Source organism: Nannobrachium achirus (genome assembly GCF_963921795.1).
Source record: "Nannobrachium achirus genome assembly, chromosome: 2".
In the NCBI taxonomy this organism is placed as follows: domain Eukaryota; kingdom Metazoa; phylum Chordata; class Actinopteri; order Myctophiformes; family Myctophidae; genus Nannobrachium; species Nannobrachium achirus.
Genome location: NC_137811.1, coordinates 43,748,344 through 43,763,274, shown reverse-complemented (window position 1 = coordinate 43,763,274; position 14,931 = coordinate 43,748,344). Strand labels below are relative to the sequence as shown.

General features: G+C 41.8%; 1 protein-coding gene across 1 annotated transcript in view; it reads left to right on the top strand.

The window, feature by feature from the left end:
- Positions 1–14,931, top strand: part of galnt1 (UDP-N-acetyl-alpha-D-galactosamine:polypeptide N-acetylgalactosaminyltransferase 1) — a 106,844-nt gene that overhangs the window by 64,977 nt on the left and 26,936 nt on the right. The window contains exon 4 of the mRNA XM_080749057.1: positions 355–523. Within this exon, the coding sequence (XP_080605183.1) occupies positions 355–523 (169 nt within the window). The remainder of the gene's footprint in view (positions 1–354; positions 524–14,931) is intronic.

Sequence of the window (14,931 nt, the reverse complement as noted above, 5' to 3'; positions counted from 1 at the left end):
CTTTTTTTATGAAAATCTTAAAACCAAAATGTAAGAAACAAAAATTATCTGACCCATAAAAATGTGTCCACAAATGGGTCCCCGACCCAGTTTTTGGGAAAAGGTGCTGTACAGTCCTCCATACATGTGCAGTGTGTGTCTGTTTGCACTGTGACACGCATGCATGTACACAACAGCACACACACTCACTCAAAACCCTGTGTGTGTGTGTGTGTGTGTGTGTGTGTGTGTGTGTGTGTGTGTGTGTGTGTGTGTGTGTGTGTGTGTGTGTGTGTGTGCGTGCGCGCGCGCGCGCGCGCGCGTGCGCGTGCGTGCGTGCGTGCGTGCGTGCGTGCGTGCGCGTATGTGTCATAGATGCCCTGGTCAGGCCGCGGGACGGGCCTGGCGAGGGGGGCAAGCCGGTGGTGATCCCCAAGGAGAGCCAGGAGAAGATGAAGGAGATGTTCAAGATCAACCAGTTCAACCTCATGGCCTCTGAGATGATCGCCCTCAACCGGACCCTGCCCGACGTCCGGCTGGAAGGGTGAGCCAAGTACACTCACCTCCACTTGTACCGTTTGCACGCACGCAGGTCCACTATAGTTAGCAGCAGTGCTCTGACAACGGCGGTGATTAATGGCCCAGCCCATACGATTAATCTCCCATCAACAGTCATAAGAGGTCACGGCCAAGTGTCCACGCTGATAGCTGAGTAATCAGTCAGTTTGAGCCCCCCCTGCCCTCCGCCTCCGCTTATTCACTGAGGATATAGAGCTGTCATGAATGGACACTGCCAGGACAGTGATCGTTGATGGACCAGTGAGGGATGAGAAAGTGGTACAGTATGATTAATGGAAAAACCATCCTGGACACGTCTCTGGTGGTTCTGAGAGAGAAAAGAGGACTTTAGTACGGTGTACTGTGAACTATCCGTTTCATATGCAGCACGATGGCAAGCAGTGAGGAGAGAGGAGATAGGTACGGGTAGGTACTGTAGGTAATAAGTGGCCTGCTTCTGTGTTCATGGCCGCCCACGTACATTGCTGATGACACTTGCTATACATAGCGTAACCAATGCATCTTCGTATTGAATGTCACAGAGGCCCCTATGGATTGATTACTCATCCATGTGTGACAGGGAAGCACAGCATTGCTGTGAATGGAAACGTCCCATCTATACATTTATTTCTAAGCAACATTTCTTTTTTATCATTATATATTTATTTTTTCTGTTGTTCCAGCAGCTCTTTTCATTTGATTGGGAGGACATACTAGAGTTGTTATGATTCAGCAATCTGGAATGGGCAATGATCCAATCCTGTGAATGCAAAACGTAACGTAAAAAATATTGATTGATTCAGATCTTCATTATATTTCAAAGCACTTATTCTGCGAAAAGGAACAGTTTTGAATTGAAAATCCCACGGCGTGCTCACGCTTGTCAATCTCAAACTTAACTTCCACTTCCTTCCAGTACACAAGGTCCTTTCTTTCCCTAAGTGATGCCTGCTTTTTGGCAGCCATCAGGCAGCTTTGCAGCTTTGTAGATGACAGATGCTTTCCAAGCCTCACTGAGGGAAGAGACAGTGACTTCACAAACCCAAACACTGGCAGCATTCTGGATGATGGCCGTCACAATGTGTCTCCTCCCTTCCACGGAGCATGATTTCTTTCAGCAAAGTTAACCATGAGTTTTGCAAGCGTGTATTTATTCTGCATCTAGCATGAGGCAAGACCCAAATTCAGAGGGAAAATCGTTAACTCAAATCTTTGCTTCTGGGGGTCCCCGGAACAAAAGATTTTGAGATGGGGGTCCGCGGCTAAATACATATCATTTCGGGGGTCCTTGACATGACAAAGTTTGAGAACCGCTGATATAGGCCGATTCTACAAATGTCTTCTAAATCCTAACAGTTTTCTGAAAAACGTATGTTGCTACACGTATATCAGTGGTTCTCAAACTTTGTCATGTCAAGGGCCTCCCAAATGATATGTATTTGGCCACCTCATGCTAGATGCAGAATAGATACACACGCTTTTTGCACGTTTGAATTTCACACAAGGAAATAGTTGGATTGCAATGCTTACTATGGTATCTGGGTATACAATGTCATCTTATTTTGATCGTGGGTCCGTCATGGGGAATAAATATAATTGTTGTTGTGTTGTCGGAAAAAAGTGTGATATTGGCAAACATCAAACCAAATATTGAATTTGAAGAATCAATGATGATATTGTTTTGTGAAGAAACTTGGTGATTCACACACCCCTCTCTCTACCGTTATGGGATTGACCTGAGTGGCTTTGGAATTTCCGCGTTTCTCAAGTTAATTTAAACGGATACATCTGGGGTTAGTTCATTAGTGCAGATCATCGTGGAAATAGTGTTCTGTTCTGTGTTCACTTTCGTGAGAGCGGTGAAGAAGAATGTAATGATGGGCTCGAAACAGACAGACAGACAGGCTGATTGACTGACTGACTGACCAGGTGACAGGCTCACGCACGCCTGCCAGGAGAGAAAGGGAACATTGATCCGTGAAATGGGTTTTAGTATTTGAGCGAGAGTTGATTACTAGGTGTGTTTTCACTCAGCCTGCTCTGCTTCTATCTGCTTTTCCAATTAGAAGATAAGACACAGTCAATACCGAGCAGCGGAGCGCTGGTGTGTGGGTGTGTGTGTGCATGTGCGTGTGCGTGTGTGTGTGTGTGTGTGTGTGTGTGTGTGTGTGTGTGTGTGTGTGTGTGTGTGTGTGTGTGTGTGTGTGTGTGTGTGTGTGTACGTGCGTGTGCGTGTGTGCGTGCGTGCGTGAGTGTGTGTGTGTGTGATAATGTGATGTGTATTCTGCTGGAATGGTAGGAAGGGAAGTGACTGAATGGACTCATCACGACCGTATGAGACACAGCCATTAACTGGAACTTCAAAACAGAAACTCACTCCGGTTTATTTGTCAGGAGCTATCATCAGCTGTGCACTTTGGTGAGAGGAGAGAGCAATGAAGGGCTGTTCATTCAGAAACTGTGCGTGTGCGTGCGTGCGCGCGCGCGTGTGTGTGGGTGGTTGGGTGGGTCTGAAGGAGATTGCTCTCGTGGAAAACACTTTCCATGACCACTCCTTGAAGAAAACTGACCTTTAAGTCAGACCTTTATTTCATTATTATGTGCAGGCCCACATGTGTGACTGCCGGCTGTATGTATGTACTGTATATATAGGTATACATATAGTATGGGGGAATGTAATAAAAGCAGTCTGCCGCCCATGCTGAATATCTCTGACAATGCACTGCCTCCACTGGGGCGGCCTGTAACTCATTACACTGCTCTGTTGATTCCAAGTGTTGCTATATATATATGACTCTTGACTCTTTACAACATAGTCAGCAAGCACACTCTGGCCTTAGCAATTCAGCTGCATTGTGTGACATATTAACATATTGTGTGCGTGCGAGTGCGTGTGTGTGTGTGTGTGTGTGTGTGTGTGTGTGTGTGTGTGTGTGTGTGTGTGTGTGTGTGTGTGTGTGTGTGTGTGTGTGTGTGTGTGTGTGTGTGTTCTTACATTACTCACCTACTTAGGACCGTTACTAAGAAAACCACCTTCCGTATTAGGACCGTTGACCAAGTTAGGACCAAAATCATGGTCCTAAGTAGGTTTGACCACTATAACAGATAGATAATGTCATTTTAACATGCCTGGTGTTGAAATTGGCATGGTCCTAAAAAGGAGGCATTTTTATATATGGTCCTAAAAAGGAGTCATTTTTACATTTGGTGTGTGTAGAATGGTGTGTGTAGAATTTCGAGTGTGTGTTTTCTTGTGTGTGTCCTACTTAGGACCATCTGGCGAACTTAATATTTTAATTACTGGTGTGTGTAGAATTTTGAAGTGCAAATCTGCCTGGTCAAGTTATGCAATTGCAGTGAGACTAGCGCCTGTGTGTTTGGTAAATGCCATTGAAGGATACATCTACATTGAAGAACATAAAATATATAGAATGAAAAAACTAATAAATGTGTCTCTTTTTTTTGTCTCTTTTTGAATAATAACTTAATTGGCAATTTTCAATGAATTGTTCATCTTTAATGTAGTTTTGTTAGTTAGAACTTCCTCTAAAATAACCTAAAATTCAAATTTATGAGGAGCTAAATAAGTGCCATAATACAATTAATCGACTAATCGTTTAAATAATCGTCCGATTAACCGATTATGAAAATAATAGTTAGTTGCAGCCCTACTCCATATATGTGCCAGGAATACTGATGATATCATCATGTTGACTCATCGTAACAAGTGTCTGGCAGCCCATATGACATCATCATGGTGACTGTGACGTCACTGACGTCACTCTGAATTATTTTGTCTAACCCCAGACAGACAGCCCTTTTATCTCCATATATGGACATAAAAGGACTACAGGCAGGAAGATACCAAGATCTCCATATATGGGCATAAATGGGACACAGACAGACTGAGACCTCCATATATGGGCAATCATCTCCATACATATGTTGTCAGCTGAAAATGCCAGTCAAAAATAAACCGAAACCTCCATTATGGGCAATCATCTCCATACATACATTGTCAGCTGAAAATGCCTGTCAGACCGATACCCAAATATGGAGTTTATTGTCTAACCCCAGACAGACAGTCTGGGATTAAGCATTAAGTATTTTTATTTTTTAATTGTATATTTGTATTGTATTTGCCTGATTCAGGACCCCAGGAAGACTAGAGGCTCATTCATGAGTCTCTAATGGGGATCCTTTAATAAACATAAAACATAAACATAAAACATAAAACATAAAGCCTGTAGCTCTTTTATCTCCACATATGGACATACAAGGGATACAGGCAGAAAGATACTACTGAGATCTACATAAATGGACATTTCTACAATGAATATGTTGTCATGGCAACATGGGCACTGGATCATACTACTACTACTTCTCTATACATGGACCTGACCTCTACACTAATAGATTCCCCGCGACTGAGTAAACTGCGACCTGTGGTCGCGCAAATGTGACATTCGTGCGTCGCTTCCCGCCCTCAGGCGTCTTCCTAGTATTATAATAGCCTATACATTATATATACGGTAATTACATTTTATCATTACAATAATCCATTCCCACTCCTTCTCAGGGTTTATTTAACTGATAAATAACAGTGAATAGCTCTATATCATGATAGTAGTCGTTGCTATAGACTGAGCATACTAGTGTTTGTTACATTTTAACAAACACTTTTTAGCAACGATTAGGCCTGCTATCACAATATTGAGCTATTCACTGTCATTGAACAAACACTATATTAGCAATGATTCCTATCAGGAAGTAGAGCAATTTAACACTTGTGTGAACAAAGCATTGACCTCCAGTCTGCAACAACACGCTTCACGTATAGGCAAACAAAGGCCAGCCTGCTGCACATGTAGACCTCCTGCTTCTGGAACACATACTGTACATCATGCAGAGAGAGTAACTGGGGCCATGCATGGAGATGTTTTCTATTTAGCCATGCTGACGATGATGCTTGAAATTTCAGTAGTCAGTCCCCCAAATTTCCCCCAAAACTACAGGTAGATAGACATTACATGCTAATTAAAAATAGAGACGATTTCAATAAACATTCATTATGTTATATTATTCCAGATGTTATGGTATTTTAAGTTTGCAACAATGTCCAAATTACATTAAAGTTGGCAGCTCATCTCAGTGTGCTGTTTGATTCAAATAACTTGACATGATGCTCAATATGAAACAAAGCTAAATTACAGTAACTCCAAGTGACGTACTGTTGAAACAAGGGAAGCAAATTTAGAACATAAGATAACATTAGAAACAACTTCATTTTCTTATTCCCTACTAACCTGTCAGGTGGCCGGTCAGAGTCATTTTCTTATTCCCTACTAACCTGTCAGGTGGCCGGTTAGAGTCAGCCAAAGGGCCGCATGTGGCCCCTGGGCCTTATAATGCCCGGGTCTGCCTTAGGTACTCCAGCTATAGGCTATGTCCACTGCTTGCCATGTGTTTCACAGGTCTCATGATTCATGGTGTCCTGCCTCAGTCTATTATGTCTGTGCTGTTGGTGCCAGTCCTCAAAGATAAGGCTGGGAAGCTAAATAGCATCTGTTGCCCTTGCCAGTGTCATATCTAAAATATTGGAAAGAATAATTTTAAATTAATAAACTTTGGAGCTGTATGTTCACACTGCAGACAATCAGTTTGGATTTAAAAGTAAACACAGCACTGACCTATGTATCTATGCCTTAAAAGAGCTGGTTGACATAAAATAGCCAGAATTCTACTTTATTTTTGTGTTTTATTGATGCCAGTCAGGCTTTTGATAAAATAAACCATGCCAAGTTATTTATGAAACTGATTGATAGAGGGGTTCCAAGATTTCTGGTCAGATTCCTGGCCTATTGTTATAGGCCAGTTACAGCAGACGTTTCAAGTGAAATGGGGCAATTCTATCTCTGAGCCTTTCCAGGTCAGTAATGGGGTTAGGCAATTTATATATTTTTATATATGGATGACCTGTCCAGAAAGTTAAATGATTGTTACACTGGTTGCTCTGTGGGTGATACTCTTGTCAGTCATCTCATGTACATATAACAAACATAACATATAACAACATATACAAATGGAGGTGAGTGCAGGGTTATCAATTCTCCTGTATAATATACTGTAGGTCAGGGGTGCCCACACTTTTTTAACGTGAGATCTACTTTTAAAATGACTAGCTCAACATGATCTACCCATCCAAAATGTTTCAGCTGAGGGCCTGAGGGGGGCTTTGGAATAGCAGCACTGGCGTTACATTTTAGACGAACAAACTTACTGTAAGGGGGAAATAAATGGGAAATACTGGGGGAAATGTCTTCATCCCATTCTGTATGGAAGTGGTAGGATTTGGGGTTCTTTGTAATGCTACTGACTCTTGAACAAAGCATTGCATTGGAGGTTTGCCTACTTTAGAAGCTATGAAGGGAGCTGACAGGCCTTCTTGATGTCATATTGACCATTTGTTTTTATATTTTAATTATATATTTCTAGAGGCATGTCATGTGGTCTACCTGCACACCCTTGGTGATCTACTGGTAGATCACCATCTACCTTTTGGGCACCCCTGCTGTAGGCACATGACACACAGACTGGTGTCCTGTGATCTGTCACAGGCTCCTACATTGTTTGGCTGGAGCTAAGTAGCTTCCAATAGTCACATTTCTACCAGCTGATGTGTTCATTTTGGTAGCATAATGCAGTGGTTCTCAACCTTTTCTGGCCGTGACCCCCAAAATAATCATATTTGAACGGGGGACCCCCCACCGTGACGAGCACTTGGAATTGTAGGAGTTGGCATTACGTTTAGTTTGACCCCATCTATTCCATTCTGAAAATAGCATGTGTGGTGAGCATGTAGATCGGCTATTTTCACAATTTCTCCCTAATATTTGACAATTTGACCAATGTTTGACCAGAGGTACTAAAAAGATCTTTAAAGTCCTTAAATTGTCACTTTAGAAATGTGCAGATACCCTCTATACACTTACTACTACTACTGTATGTTGGTCTGTTTACTTTTGAGTGAGAAAACAATGTTAACATTTAGCTAAACTACTGGGGACCCCCAAAAATAATTTGGGGACCCCTCTGGGGGTCCCGACCCACAGGTTGAGAACCACTGGCATAATGTACTCCTTTAGTCAACCAGAATAATGTTGTTGTGTTGAGAAATGCAGACTTGTTTATTTATTTTACTCACTCATTGACACAGAGAAATGTATGTCCTGCCACTAAATGAATGAAAAAATGTTCCTCTTAGGTGCATGGGATCCATACCTGGATACTAGACTATAATTATGGACAGTATTATTTTACATACTTTTAAACTTGAAGTACAAAGTCATTTTCAGTCAGTTCCAAGTAACCAAAAAGGGTATTATCTTGGTTGAAACAACTATTTATGGGGTGCCTTGACCCAAAAGGTTTGAGAACCATGTCTTAAAACCAACTGGTAAGAAAAAACGGTGTTGGCTAGAGATGGGACGTTCGCGAACGAATCGAGTCTTTTGAACGGCTCTTTGAAATGAACGATGGGATCCGGTTCGCAGTATAGGGAACCGTTCCTTTCTAATGAACATGTGGTGCACAAGTAGAAGGTTGGAATGTTAATATACTTGAGTAAAAGTGGTATCAAAATATAATTAAAGTAGCCTACAAAGTACCAATAGTAGAAGGTATCAAAATATAATTAAAGTAGCCTACAAAGTACCAATAGTAGAAAGTATTTATTATGCAGAATGTCCTGTTTCACAGGTTTTCCAATGAGTAAAATGTAGAAAAATCATTTGAACTTGTAGTTCGGCTATTTTCAAATGGCAGGTATGTACCTATGTATGTCAGAAATAAATGTATATAGGGTTGAAGTTATTTGTAATTATTATAATCAAAATCTACAAAGTAACTAGTAACTCAAATGAGCCAGTCTTTTGAACGGCTCTTTGAAAGGACGGCTCACTTCAAAGAGCCATAAATCCCATCTCTAGTGTTGGCTGTCTCTCTGCGAGCCTGCATGCAGCCCATACTTCCCCTCCCCCACCCACTGTCAGTGTCGAGTTGATTGTGTGGTAGAAGCACCTGGCGCAGACAGAGCACTGAGCAGCAGCCCATACCTCCCCTCCCCCACCGTCATTGTCGAGTTGATTGTGTAGAAGCAGCTGGTGCAGAGTGAGCACTGAGCAGTCACACAAACACAGCGTTCTTTTCGTCAGACAACATGATGCCTTGTGTGTTTTATTCAGTCAACAAAGAAAACATTTTGCCGGACAGCTGTAAGGTAAGATGAATTAAAAATTGAAAGTGCAATCAATTTGTGCCTAATGTTCGTTTCCACAACGTGTTTAAAGTGTTTCATTCAAGCTGGCTCCATGCTGTTGAATTGGCATACACAGCACGCTGTACTTAGCAGTAATGAAACACAACTTTTGGGACAAACGTTCAGTTTTACCATGCTCCCTGCAATCATGAGCAACTGTTCAAAATGAGTTGTGCTTGTGTTCATATAGTTACAGTGTGTTTAGGTTGCATTGCGATAGCAAAGCACTGCTTTCACTGTCATTTTTGGTTGAGATTTCAAAAGCTGTTTATTGTTACTGTGTGCATGGAATCCACCTAGAAGGCTTTGCTATGTACCTATATTCACAGTGCCACCGTGTTCATGTTGTTTGGAGTGAAATGGACTTTGTAAAGGCATTTATTTTCCTAATAGTATCTCAACCATGTTAACCTATGTGTATGGCAATTAGGCTGCTAGTTGCTATCTGATGTTGCAGTTTGTGTGTGGTTGACCTCAAGTTTTAGAACCACTGCCCTAAATAACGTTTCTCAAACTTAACATTTCAAGGTCTCCCCTTAACTCTTGACAGTGTAGAAATGGCACCAAATGCACCCATTAGGGTCCATTTGATTCTATTTGTACACTGTCAGAGTTACAACTTGTAGAGAGCAGGGGTTTAGTGGAGGGGAAGCTCTCCAGTTCTACAAGTACATATGAATAAACATACATATAAACATATATAAATGCAAACTCAATCAGAACATGCATCTTATCTGGAATGCATTCATTAGTAGTTGGGTGGCAAAGTGAGATTCTGTGATGAGCTTGTAGATCTGCTAATCTTGCTTTTTTATTGTAAAATGACAACCCATACCCTTTATTGTCAATGACTAAAACTAGACTAAAATGTGACCAGTTTTCATTGACCAAAAAAGTGACTAATACAAAAAGTGTAAATAGCTGATCTACAAGCTCAAAACACTCACGATGCATCAGTCTGGCTATAACATATTTGGGAGAAAATGTCTTGATTTTTATTATTGTGCCTCGGACGAGGCCAAGTCTTGTCACAGACACATCTGTCCACGTACGGACATGTTGGTGACCCCTGTCAACAGTTGCATTTGTTTTCTGTGCAGACATCTGCATCTCCTAGAGGAGGGAGCGAGCTGACCGGCGGGCTGCTTGGTTCCGCCCCCCCTCGTCACCTACAGAACAGGTACACACATGTCGTTGTAGTAGTGCTGGCCCAACGCCTCTCACTAGTGTGAGCTTGTAGATCTTTTCTATATGTATGGCAAATTTTCCCCTCAGAATAGGGAGGGACGCTAGGGTACAAGGGGTAGATGTAAAAAGGTTACATCACACAAAGATTTTGTGGCCCCTGTAGTAACTCTCTAGAACCCCTGGATAAAGTTTTGTGTCCACATTGTTCTCAAAGTAGGGTCCAGGGGGCCCCAGATAGATGGATAGTTACGAATCAAATGGAACCTTATCGCTCTGTAACTCTGAGAGTGTGCAAATGGAATGGAACCGTGAGTCCATTTGGTTCCATTTGTACACTCGAAGTTACATTCAAATTGATTATACTAAATAAATAAGAGTCACAGAGATAGAAATTACATTAAATGGGGGTCCGTAGCTCAATGGATTTCAAACTGGGGCAAATTAAAATGCTTGAGAATCACTGCTTAAGCCGTAAATCTTCTCTTGTGGAGGTCCATCTTGTTTTCAACTGGGGGTCTGCAATAGTACAGTGACAGTACAGACTGCTGATTTCTTAAACAAGTTACTTTATTCCAGACTTTTAAAACGTGTTTTAGTGACACAGTAACACTACACCATGCATTTGTGTCACGATACACTGTCATAATTTTTCACCGCTAACGTTAAAACCTGTTGTCATTACAGAAAGGGTGTATTGATGCCCACCAGCCACAACAATGGTCCCCCTAAGAGATGCAGCCCCAGTAAAGACAGGTTAGCAGTAGTTGTACATTGACTATGATTACTTATGTTTTAGCTTAATTGTTTTACTTTCCTCTACATGTACTAAGTCACTCTGCATTAGGAGTGAGTGTCTGCTCTAATGCCTACATTGTCAATTGTACAGGGACCAGACAAACAGTGGCCGTTCACGTTCCAGGTCAGTTTCCTGGTTTAAGGGACTGAGTGAGGAAAGAACCAGTGTCAACAGCCGCCGGCGCTCTTTAAGCCGCAGCTTCAGTCCTGGAGATGGCTCCAGGTACACACCACACGATTTCATATGTGAATCTGCGATTTTCCAATATGATAACCTAGAGACTTTCTGTAAAGTGTGCAAGATAGCCATCTGGGGAGGTGGATTGCACTACACATAAAATGTAATTGAAACTGGTATAATGAACCAAAGCCGTTTATCTTTATTTTCACAGTATTTTATGATTTAAATATCTACAAGCTCGCAGCGCGGAGCTTGTATATCTGCTATTTTTCACTGGTTAAAGCAGTCAATAATTCTAGGCCTAAATGGGTTAATTACCATAGCATGTAGTAAGTTGTTCTGCACTAAGGTGTCTGCTCTAATGCCTACATTGTCAATTGTACAGGGATAACGGCCGCAGTGTCTATTCACGGTCAAGGTCAGTGTCCAGTCGCAGTACTCAGAGCGAGGACAGAACCAGTGCCAAGAGCCGGCCGCACAGACGCTCAAGGTTCCGGCCTAGGACTCGCAGCAGAGGACGCAGCGTAGCGCACAAGGTACTGAACTCATTTACTTCATTCAGCTCAGTTACCATCTATATAATATAGATAATAATATCTTTACTGTATATACAGTAAGATTGACAGTCCTCGCCGTCAACCGCGCCATGGTGTTAACCCTTTCACTGACGGTGAGCGTCGTCAAGGGCAGCAGAACAGTTAAGGGATAGTTCAGATCTTTTGAAGTATGGTTGTACGGTTTACTTATCTATACTCTAAGCTTTGCCCGTCTGCAGTAGTAGTTAGTAGGTAGTAGGTAGTCAAACAGATTTGGTTTAATTTTGTCGGACGGGCAATTTGAGTAAGATACTAAATATCTTACTAAACTAAATATCTTACAAATATGATTCTGAGGAAGGTTTCAGTGGATGGAATGGCATCTCTTACTGAACTTGCTTGTCCAAGACTCCATCCCTGTCCTGTTGCCTGACTCTCCAAATTGGCTGTACACCTTTTACTGTAGGTAGTAAAAAAAACATTGGCTATGGATGAGCTTCATCTACATCCCCACTTCAAAAGATCTTAAATATTTTTAAAGGTTGTTAATGTTTCTGCTTCTTGACTTATGTAACTGCGGTAACAAACATCTGTGTTTCTGTTGTAGCTGACCGAAGACATGGACTCTGAAACTACCTGCGATGGGAGTGACCGCACTTACAAGCCAAGGGCTTCGGAAGAATCTAGTACTGAGGCAGAGTCAGAACCAACAACCGGTGAAAAGGATCACCTGTGCCAGAGTGACTTTGGCAAGATTGCTCCAAATTATTTTTCTCTCAGTCATGGGTTTGTTTCCCAAAAGCTCATTATAGAAGTGTTTCTGCTTTTCACTCATGTGGATGTGAATTTTCTTTACATCTTCTGCCAACGGAAGTATCTTAGGCTTGTTCCATTTAAGCTCTTCAAGAGCAGCAGAAGAGACGAGTTCATTCCACCAAAGACTGTACAGTTGTCTGAATCCTTGGACAGACTGCTTCAAATCATTGTTCTGTGACGAAAGGGCCTCAGCCTCTAAGACATCAGCTACTTTCTGCATGTGCATTCCTAACTTTAATGCCAGTGAGGGTTTCCCAAATCTGTTTGTCTCTTCTACATACTTAGCTGTTGCATAGACAGCACCGATAAAGTGCATAAAATGTTGTGGATGGACATAATCCTTAACCTCTTTTACGGGGGTCATCGTCCGCCCGTGGATCAGCAGATCCCCCAGTCCCCGCATGAGTTGCCGAACATTATTAGATTGTGTGGGAGTGTCACGCTGTTTGTTAAACAATTTTTCTCCAACCTTCAGAATGTATGCGTCTCCTTTGACAGCATGGGAAATGTCATCCCGCTTCATTGTATTAACAAGATTCCATAGCTTCTTCCTCACAGTATTAGGTACTGGTTGACCACCAGCACAGAGAACCTGGATTTGTGTCTTTACAGACATTGTACTGCGAATCTCCCGGGCTAGTGTGCAGCGTTTAGCATGCTTCCACATGAACTTCCTTTTATAACAACCACCGCACCCTATACAATGTGCATAATGACGAAAGTTTGTCTTCGCATCGCTCTCTTGTTTACAAGGAACCATTACCCCTTTGCCTTCCTTGATAGTTTCAATGTTATTTGCCTGATTAACTTTTTTTCTAAGCAGGGCCAGCTGAGCCTTCCTCTCCTTCGACTTCTTTGCATACATGAGTGCATTAGCCACCTCCAGTTCTTCTTTATGCCGTCGCTCCATATGTCTAGCTATTTTTGCCTGTGGTTCGCCGCAAAAAAGGCAAAAGTGTCTCTTCTGATGGTATTTTTTTTCGCCATTTTTTTGGATGACCTGACTTAGATGAACAGAATTGCAGTCTTCGTCTGAATCTTCAGTATGAATTGGACGTCTACTGTTGGTCTTCCCTTTTTTTTCCTTTGGACTGGTGACATTGGCTCTTTGTTGCTAGAAGTACCACCAGTTTGGCAATGTTTTTGGACGACCTGACTTAAACGAATAGAATCGCAGTCTTACATGTGTTCTCTCATGATGCTTTGCATTGTTCAGGCACCGTCATTGTGGTTAAAAATATTGTGGGAAGAAGTTGTATGGGGGTTCTGTTGCTTTGCTTCGGATCGTCCAAGTCTCTCTTAATTTAAGGCAGGGGTGGGCAACTTTGATGATGGCGAGGGCCACTATATTTCCACCTTCACTCCAGAGGGCCACATTGCATATTGCTACATCCTACTTTGCCATTCTAGTATTGCATACAATCGAGCAAAAATAGCCGATCTACAAGCTCAAAACGCATCGCGCTGCGATGCATTTTGAGCTTGTAGATCGGCTATTTTTGCTTCTTTTAATTTGGAATCCTGAATTATTTTTAGTTATTTCTTAATTGGAATCCTGAAATGTAACATTTTGATTTAATTTCAAATGCATGTATTTATATACTCATGTTAACTTTATGAACCTGATTACAAATACATTGGACATAAAAAATACATTTTAATACTACTATACTAGTGGTCATTAAGCTACTAATATAGACAGAATTTAAGCAGTTCATGTTTGCAATTGTAACTGCTGAAATCAATAATATATTCAGTATTCTGACCTGAGGGCCGCATTGACTAAAGGTGGGGGCTGCATGTGGCCCCCGGGCCACCAGTTGCCCATGTATGATTTAAGGGGTTGTGAATTAATGTTTCTGAATAAACCTTTTGTGCTGGAGTCTTATGTCTGTTTGACATTTCTAATGTGTCTGACTTTTTTTTCTTTGATTGTTTTGTTATCCTGACACCGCCATGTCAAGTCTCTCGCTTCCTCTCAGTTGCCAGTTCTCATTATTATCTGTAATCAGGCCAATGATGGCGGTGTCATTTACCGAACCTTGGTTCGTTTCTGTTAACCGGCCGGGAACAGACTTGCGTTTCCACCAGATTGAACCAGAACCGTTGTCCCCATTTCAGTTCCACGGTTCACTGCAAAAACAAGGAATTTGTGGTTCCAATCCCGAACCAACTTTTACAGTTCGGAACCAACTTGGTTCTCGGTGGAAACACTCACCACTGGTTCATCCCCGAAGAACCAAACCAGTTCTTAGCCGTAGAAAAGGCCTTATTGTATTTCAGTCGGGTTGTGCACACGTGCAGGATAAAGTTTTGATGGAACTGCAGTTGTGTTTTTTGGAGTAGATGTCGCAGTCCACCATTCAGGCCAATAGATATATACATTCACACTCCAGAGTATGCTTCCTTCTTTAAATGCCAGTTGTGAGATGTTTTGATGCCATGTTAATGTGTACAGTATATAAAACGGACATCGCAGTAGACATCTGATATAACAATCTTGAAATATTTGTATAGGTTTATGCAGTCAAAATTCAAAAAAGAAAACGAGTGCTACACAA